Source organism: Photinus pyralis, unplaced genomic scaffold (assembly GCF_008802855.1).
Source record: "Photinus pyralis isolate 1611_PpyrPB1 unplaced genomic scaffold, Ppyr1.3 Ppyr1.4_LG9, whole genome shotgun sequence".
Taxonomy (NCBI): domain Eukaryota; kingdom Metazoa; phylum Arthropoda; class Insecta; order Coleoptera; family Lampyridae; genus Photinus; species Photinus pyralis.
Genome location: NW_022170878.1, coordinates 9,716,156 through 9,725,485, shown reverse-complemented (window position 1 = coordinate 9,725,485; position 9,330 = coordinate 9,716,156). Strand labels below are relative to the sequence as shown.

General features: G+C 42.3%; 1 protein-coding gene across 1 annotated transcript in view; it reads left to right on the top strand.

Moving 5' to 3' along the window:
• Positions 1-6,077, top strand: part of LOC116180797 (histone-lysine N-methyltransferase, H3 lysine-79 specific-like) — a 6,526-nt gene extending 449 nt beyond the window's left edge. The window contains exons 2-5 of the mRNA XM_031500923.1: positions 3,261-3,763; positions 3,813-4,888; positions 4,938-5,096; positions 5,145-6,077. Coding sequence (XP_031356783.1) covers positions 3,261-3,763; positions 3,813-4,888; positions 4,938-5,096; positions 5,145-5,290 — 1,884 coding nt within the window. The 3' untranslated portion in view covers positions 5,291-6,077. The remainder of the gene's footprint in view (positions 1-3,260; positions 3,764-3,812; positions 4,889-4,937; positions 5,097-5,144) is intronic.
• Positions 6,078-9,330: the final 3,253 nt, after the last annotated feature.

Here is a 9,330-nt window from a genome sequence, read left to right as displayed (position 1 = left end):
TAACTTTCAAAGGATTTTTCTTATCCCTTGGTTTTTAGATTTAATTGTGAGTCCAATTGAAGCTTTTTTTCCCTTGAAAGTGCTTCAAATTTGCAGCTCAATTAAATTTAACTTAACGATTAACGTAGACAAATTTTTGGATCAGTTAATATTCAAAGGATTTCTTCTAATTTTATCCCTTGATTTTTAGATTTAATTTTGAGTACAATTGAAGCCTAATTTCAGCTGAAAGTGCTTTAAATTTGCAGCTCAATTAAATTTAACTTAATAATTAATGTACAGAATTGTTTGGATCACTTAATTTTAATTTTGACTACAATTGAAGCCTAATTTCCGCTTAAAGTGCTTCAAATTTGCACCCCAATTAAATTTAACTTAACGATTAACGTAGAGAATTTTTTGGATCAGTTAATTTTCAAAGGATTTTTCTTATCCCTTGGTTTTTAGATTTAATTGTGAGTCCAATTGAAGCTTTTTTTCCCTTGAAAGTGCTTCAAATTTGCAGCTCAATTAAATTTAACTTAACGATTAACGTAGACAAATTTTTGGATCAGTTAATATTCAAAGGATTTCTTCTAATTTTATCCCTTGATTTTTAGATTTAATTTTGAGTACAATTGAAGCCTAATTTCAGCTGAAAGTGCTTTAAATTTGCAGCTCAATTAAATTTAACTTAATAATTAATGTACAGAATTGTTTGGATCACTTAATTTTAATTTTGACTACAATTGAAGCCTAATTTCCGCTTAAAGTGCTTCAAATTTGCACCCCAATTAAATTTAACTTAACGATTAACGTAGAGAATTTTTTGGATCAGTTAATTTTCAAAGGATTTTTCTTATCCCTTGGTTTTTAGATTTAATTTTGAGTCCAATTGAAGCCTAATTTCCGCTGAAAACGCTTTAACTTTGCAGTTCAATTAAATTTAACTTAAGGATTAACGTAGGGAATTTTTTGGATCAGTTAATTTTCATTTCTTCTAATTTTTATCCCTTGGTTTTTAGATTTAATTTTGATTACAATTGAAACCTAATTTCCGCTGAAAACGCTTTAAATTTGCAGGTCAATTAAATTTAACTTAATGAATAATGTACAGAATTGTTTGGATCACTTAATCTTCGAAGGATTTCTCCTAATTGTATCCCTCGATTTTTAATTTTGGTTTTCACTACAATTGAAACCTAATTTCCACTTAACGTGCTTCAAATTTGCACCCCAATTAAAGTTAACTTAACGGTTAACGTAGAGAATTTTTTGGATCAGTTAATTTTCAAAGGATTTCTTCTAATTTTGTCCCTTGATTTTTAGATTTAATTTTGATTACAATTGAAGCCTAATTGCCGCTGAAAACGCTTTAAATTTGCAGCTCAATTAAATTTAACTTAATGAATAACGTACAGAATTGTTTGGATCACTTAATCTTCGAAGGATTTCTCCTAATTGTATCCCTCGATTTTTAATTTTGATTTGGACTACAATTGAAGCCTAATTTCCGCTGAAAACGCTTTAAATTTGCAGCTCAATTAAATTTAACTTAAGGATTAACGTAGGGAATTTTTTGGATCAGTTAATTTTCAAAGGATTTCTTCTAATTTTGTCCCTTGATTTTTAGATTTAATTTTGATTACAATTGAAGTTTAATTTCCGCTGAAAACGCCTTTAAATTTGCAGCTAAATTAAATTTAACTTAAGGAATAACGTAGGGAATTTTTTGGATCAGTTAATTTTCAAAGGTTTTCTTCTAATTTTTATCCCTTGATTTTTAGATTTAATTTTGATTACAATTGAAGCCTAATTTCCGCTGAAAACGCTTTAAATTTGCAGCTCAATTAAATTTAACTTAATGATTAATGTACAGAATTGTTTGGATCACTTAATCTTCGAAGGATTTCTCCTAATTGTATCCCTTGATTTTTAATTTTAGTTTTGACTACAATTGAAGCCTAATTTCCGTTTAACGTGCTCCAAATTTGCACCCCAATTAAATTTAACTTAACGATTCACGTACAGAATTGTTTGGATTAGTTAAATTTCAAAGGATTTTTCCTAATTTTATCCCTTGATTTTTAGATTTAATTTTTAGTTCAATTGAAGCCTAATTTCCGCTGAAAGTGCTTCAAATTTGTACCCCAATTAAATTTAACTTAACGATTAACGTAGAAAAATTTTTGGATCAGTTAATTTTCAAAGGATTTCTTCTAATTTTGTCCCTTGATTTTTAGATTTAATTTTGAGTCCAATTGAAGCTTTTTTTCGCTTGAAAGTGCTTCAAATTTGCAGCTCAATTAAATTTAACTTAACGATTCACGTACAGAATTGTGTGGATTAGTTAAATTTCAAAGGATTTTTTCTAATTTAATCCCTTGATTTTTAGATTTAATTTTTAGTCCAATTGAAGCCTAATTTCCGCTTAAAGTGCTTCAAATTTGTAACTCAATTAAAAACTTGCGCACAGAATTTTTGGATCACTTAATTTTCGAAGGATTTCTCCTAATTTTATCACTAGATTTCTAGATTTTGAATGCCTAATTTCATGCTTAGGTACTGTTCGTTAATTGATACTATCTCATTCGATATCGCCTGGAAATTCCCACTTAGTACTGTCCAATGGCACTTAGAATCTGTTAATTGTAGTCAATTATTAAATACTGACTATCAATTAACAGATACTCTGTCAACTGACTGATACTAAGGGCGAATAGTCATCAGATAGTAAGTGTCAATCTGTCGAGATGATGCTTGACTACGGCACTGAGCACCCTTGGTTCGAATCTAGCTTTTTGGAAGTGTATACTGTTGGTAGAGCAGCCTTCATGCCTATTGACAGGTACACGACAGAAATCAATCGACAGATGCAAATTTGACAAATTGTGTTACCTGATGTAATAATGTCAGTTGACAGTATTTGTATTATTATTATTATTGACAAATTCTAATGTTAATTGCCAATTGACAGTTATCAGATTATACTTGAATTGGTAGATGAAATGTCAGTAGGTAAATGTGCTTAGTATTTGTCATTATGGCACATTTCACTTTTAAGTTGACACTTTTTTGTCAATATTTATTGGCAGTTGGCAGTCACAAATTGTCAAATGACAGTAAGACACGATAGAAAAACCCGAAATGATTCGTGGTTTTTTGATTGCATTGGAAAAGATCCCACCGGAAGGCGTGTAAATACTTCCTCTCCATACGTAATCTACTGATAAGAGCTTATCAATTCGCAAATATAACACTCACCTTTTGGTGGTGGTTAGTTTTTTTTTAGTTTGAATTGGTGCTTACAGGCGCATGTCGATCGTTTGAAAGAGCAAGAGATTGAAAAGGCCGAACAGGCCCGTCTGGAAGAAATTTTGAACATGTGCGCCGAATACGAAAGGCAAGTGCAGTGGGAAAAAACGAACAAACCGATCCCTAATCGCATAAAAACAAACGGCTCGCTACCACGGGATAAAAGGCAATGTCCGCCGAGCCCATTCGGTTCACCATCGCCGAATCACGCGACGCCATCACCAGGTTCGAAGGATAGTCCGATATTTAAATTCGACTCCGATCTACGACCGAATAACCACAACTACGAAAATGTGACGATTAACAATGCGAGCCCGCGTCTCTACTATGAAAATATTGAGGTTTCTCATCCAACACCCAACACCTTCAGTCAATATGAGAATATTACGATTAGTCACGAAACCAGCAGTCCTTACCCCCACTCTCCTCGGACACGAATTAAGACCATCCCAACCGTTAACAGAGAACCGTAAGTGCCTCTAATCATGAGAGTATTCTATCACCAAGTACAATTTCAGCTCCCCGAAGGACGCAGCTCAGCTTATCGATACCAAATTCGCCATCGTCAACGCAGAACAGTACCTTCTCCAGAACAAAGGCTCCGAAAATGGGGACAACGTCGACGTGACGACGCGGAAGCCCACACCGACGAAGTTCCTCCACCCCATCGACAGTTTCCCATCCTACCACCACGACTCGTACGATCGCAAGGCGTCCCACGAGAGCGACAGGAGACGAATGGAAACGCTCAAGCGCGAAAAGCAGGAGATACTAACGGCGATGGCGCACATCAAGCGAAAAATGGCGGAGATCGAGCTGCAGGAGGAGGAGTTGAATCGCGAGCTCGAAATGGAACGGGCGCTCATCATAGGCGAGCACAAGTCGAAGCTGGTCGAAATCGATGAGCTCGAGCGGCGCAAGCAGAAGCTCGCGGAGGGCGCGCGCGAAATTGAGCGAAAAATGGAGGACTGTCAGGTGACGCAAGTCGAGCACCAGGAGAACTGCCGGCGGAAGCTCGAGCACGCTCAGGACAGCATGGCCAAGGTCGAGGAGCGGCTGAACTCGGTCGCGAAATCGAGCGACGAGTACCAGGAGATCTTCGAGGAGTTCCTCTGCGCGCAAGAGGTCCTGGACAACGAGCGGAAAACGTTCGAGGATCTCGAGTTTCACCACTTGGAGGAGGAGGCCGACTGGTTGGCGAGTCGCGAGGAAATTCAGCGCGAAATCGTAGACCTCGGCCAGCGGCTCGACGTACTTAGGACGCAGGTCGGCGATCTCGAACAGCAGAAGCTCGACGCGAACACGTGCAGCGCGCGCGAGTCGAAAACGCTCGAAAGGCAGCTGATCAAGTGCGCGCGCAGGCTCGAGGAGCAACGCGGCAAGCTCAAGGCGCTCGAGGCGGAGCTCAACACGTTTGCGAAGGAGGAATCGGACCAGGAGGTCTCGAGCGACAGCGAAAGCGAAAAGGTGCAGCACATGAGCTGCTCCTTTATCGACACGAGCTCGCGGACGAAGAACGGCGACGCGTACGACATGTCCAAGTCGTTCAATGAGAAAATGCTTCAAGAGCACTCCGTTATAGAAGACGGCGTCGGTGAGTTAGTGCGCGCTTGGTTTTGTCGAATTGAGAGTTCCCGTTTCAGCTAGAAGGTGTCCGTCGCAGGACGACATCGATCGAATAAGTAAGGTCACGTCGAACGCCCCCATGAACATTGAGGACGGTCGAGGGTCGTTGGGCAAGAAGACGATTGAGTCGCTGAAGGAGATTGAACGTAATCGGCAGCTGCATTTAGTACAACAAGGTAAAGGTCGCCGCTCTCCAAAAAAAGCTCCCAAACCCCTCCTTTCAGGCTCTCAAGTAATTGAAGAGGAGCGGCGTAGAGTATTGGCGTTAAAGCAACGCGCGCAAGACGAGGTCAGAACGCAGTGGGCGCAAAGGCAGCAGGACTGTTCGTCTTTCACTTCCACCACGTCCGATGAAGCACGTTACAGGTAGGGAAGGTCGGCACGCACTCTGTGTATCAGTCGAGACTGACGGGGACAATCTTATCTAATCTCTGTGTACAAAATTAAACACTGACACATCAATTGCTCGAGTACGTGGGAAAGTGATGGGCGGTGTCGTTAGTTTTGTACAATTTTGGTTAGTTTGTAGTATAGGACGTACCTAGTCGATTTAAAACGAACGGGAGTTTTGTGTTGGAAAAGTGGGAGGGCAGTGAAGAAGGGTAGGATCAGGAATCAGGGGGACGCCGGGAGGGTTTGGGAGGATCAGAAAAACGTGGTGAGTCCTCTCATGATCATTGTTTACAAAGAGCCCCCAAATACCTATACATCCTGGGGGATTTTCCGTACGTTCTCACCCCACAACGTTCAAAACCGCCGTCACTCTCATTATAATTCTTCTGGGAGGGCCTGTAATTGTTCCTTATCCTGAGGACATTCCCCTCCCTCAGGCTGATCATGGGAGCGCTGGTGCTGTCAACGTTTTGTTGTAACGAGAACGTAGCACCGGAGGGTGTTTTAAGAAGAAATTGGGGGATTTTCCTGAAGAATGAATCCTCTTAAAAATTGTTTAGGCAATTTCTAGTGGGGTGGGGGGATAGGAATCCCCTGACCACCGGTCGTACGCCCCCCCCCCCAAGGTATAGAACCACTGGCGCTCTCACAATAACTCCTTAGGGAAAACCACCAATTTGTCCTTGGGATAATAAGAAATTGGGGGCTGGATTGTAAACGTTATGGAACGAGAAGGTAGTGCGAATGCCCCCCCCCCCCAGCTGTAAGAAGAAATTGGGGGCATGGCACACTCCTCAGGATCAGAAAAGATTGTGGATCTTCCTAAAGCGTGAATCATCTCATAATCACTGTTTAGGCAGGGGGGGGGGGCAGTGCTACGTTGTCAACGCAAAATGTATGTACCCCCCCTGTTATAAGAAGAAATTGGGGGCACTTGCTAAAGAATGATCGTGAGACAGGACGAGAATGTAGCACCAGAAGAAATTGGTGAATCTTCCTGAAGAATGAATTGTTTAGTCAACCCCCAGTTTCTTATTCTGGGGTTATTGCCCTGGTGGTACGTTGTTCTCTCCGAAACTTATAGAACCACTGCCGCTGTCATGACAATTCATTAGGAAAAGCTCTCAATTTGTCTATCTGGGGGACATCGCTCCTCGCCGAGTTACGGGGCGTTTAAGGCCATCGACTCTCATGATGATTCCTCACCACGAACCTCAGGTATCGAATACTTGAACATGAACGTAGCACGGAATGGCGTGGACCCCCCCCCCTCCCGGTTTTAAGAAAAAATTGGGGGATTTTCCTGAAGAATGATCAAGAGAGCACCGGTGAATGCAAACATTTTGTGACCAGAACCTAGCACCGGAAGGTCTGGGGGTTAGAAATTGTGGCATCTTCCTAGGGAATGATCATGACAGCGCACTACTGGGGGGGTCTGGAATACCCCCCAGTTTTTGGGGGCTCTTAATGAAGAATTATCATGAGGAGAGGTCTTTTGGAAGGTATGGGACACTCCAGAATCAAAAAAAAGTAGTGAACCTTCCTTAAGAATGAATCCGCTCATAATCATTGTTTATGCATTTCTTGTGCTGGGGGGGGGGGGGGTTTCCATACCCCCAGTGCTACGTTCTCATCCCCAAACGTTTAGAACCACTGGAGCTATAATTATACTTCTTCAGGGAGGGCCCGCGATTTCCTCCCTCCGTGTGATCAAAAAAGCGCTGGTGGCTACAAACGTTTCCTGATGAGCACGTAGCACCGGGGGTCTGGAGGGTATGGAATAAACCCCAGTTACAAGAAGAAATCGGAGACTCTTCCTGAAGAATGACCAGGTGGCTGTAAACGTTTTGAGATAAGAGCGTAGCACCGGGGGTACAAAAAAAACTGGGGGCTGTTAATGAAGAATTATCATGAAAGGACGTCTTCTGGGAGGTATGGAACACTACCCAGAATCATAAAAAATTAATGAATCTTCCTGAGGGAAGAAACCTCTCATAATCATTGTTTATGCAGTCCCCAATTTCTGGCGCCGCCCCCCAAACCCCCCGGTGCTACGTTCTCGTCCCAGAGCTTTTTGGAACCACTCTATAATTACAATTTTTCAGGGAGGGCCCGCGTTTTTTTCCCTCCGTGTGATCAAGAAAGCGCTGGTGGCTACAAACTTTTCTTGATGAGAACGTAGCTCCGGGGGTCTGGGGGGTATAGTTTTAAGAAAAAAGCTGGGAGCTCTTAATGAAGAATTGTCATGAGAGGAGGTACGAAACACTCCCCAAAATCAGAAAAAATTAGGGAATCTTCCTGAAGGATGAATCCTCTCATAATCATTGCTTATGCAGCTCTTAATTTCTTGTGCTATCCAGTGCTACGTTCTCATTCCAAAACGTTTAGAACCACCGGAGCTCTAATTATAATTCTTCAGGGAGAGCCCGCGATTTCCTCCCTCCTGGTGATCAAGAAAGCGTTGGTGGCTGCAAATGTTTTGTGATGAGAGCGCAGCACTGGGGGTATGAGTAATCCAGGTATAAGAAATAACTGGGGGCTCTTCATGAGGAATTATCACGAGAGGAGTTCTTCTGGGAGGTTTGGGACACTCCCCAGAATTAGAAAAAATTCGTGAATCGTCCTGAAGAATGAATCCTCTCATAATCATTGTTTATGCAGACCTCAATTGCTACCTTATTACTCCAAAACGTTTAGAATCACCGGCGCTATAATTATAATTCTTCAGGGAGGACCCGCAATTTCCTTCCTCCGTGTGATCTTGAAAGCGCTGATGACTGTAAGCGTTTTGGAACGAGAGCGTAGCACCGTGGGGGGCCTGGGGGCTCTTAATTAAGAATTATCATGAGAGAAGGTCTTCTGGGAGGTATGGGACACTCACCAGAATCAGAACCTCTTGTGCTGGGGGGTTTCCCACCAGACCCAGACGTTTAGAACCACCGGCCCGGCGCTATAATTAAAATTCTTCAGGGAGGGCCCGCGATTTTCTCCCTCAGTGTAATCAAGAAAGGGTTGGTTTCCTACTGATAACATAGCACCTGGGGTTTGGGAGGTATAGAATAACCCCCAGTTATAAGAAGAAATTGGGGGCTCTTTCTGAAAAATGATCATGAGAACGCTGGTGGCTGTAAACGATTTGGGACGAGAGCGTAGCACTGGGGGGTAGTTTTTTCAAAAAACTGGGGATTTTTATGAAGAATTGTCATGAGAGGAAGTCTTCTGGGAGGTATGGGACACTCCCCAGAATCAGAAAAAATGAGCGAATCTCCCTGAAGAATGAATCCTTTGATAACCATTGTTTAGACAGCTCCCAATTTGGCATTAAAGACCCCGGGTGCTATGTTCTCACCCTAGAATGTTTAGAATCACCGACGCTCTCATAACTATTCGGGAAGGGCCCGCAATTTCTCCTTATCCGGGGAGTATTTCCCTCCCTCCTTGTGATTATGAGGACGGTGGTGGCTGTAAACGTTTTGTGATGAGAATATAACTCTGGGGGTATGGAATACGCCCTAAGTTTAAGAAGACCTTCATGAAGAATGAGGATGAAACGTTTTAGGACGAGAACGTAGCACCGGGGGCAATACCTCCCAGTTTCAAGAAGAAATTGGGGATCTTCCTGGCCCCTCGGTGCTACGCTCTCACCCTAAAGCGTACGAAACAACTGGCGTTCAGGGGGGGGGGGGGGATTGTAAGACCGCTGGGGACCGCACAAGGTTCGTGAACGTAGCTAATACCCCCAGTTTTAAGAAGAAATTGAGGGCTCTTCCTGAAGAATAATCATGAGAGTGCAGGGAGGGAGGAGGTAAAGTACTGCAGAATGATGGGCCTATCGCAACAGTTTGTTTTAAATCGATCTTTCTGACATATTTTTGAGCAGGACAGGCTAATTATGAAATTAATTTGCTTGTTAACACATGCTGGCACGGTCGGTGTGAGTCACAAAATTTGCATTAAAATGATCGAGTGTATTCGTAATGCTTAAGCACCTGCGCCAAAAACATTATTTATAAATTT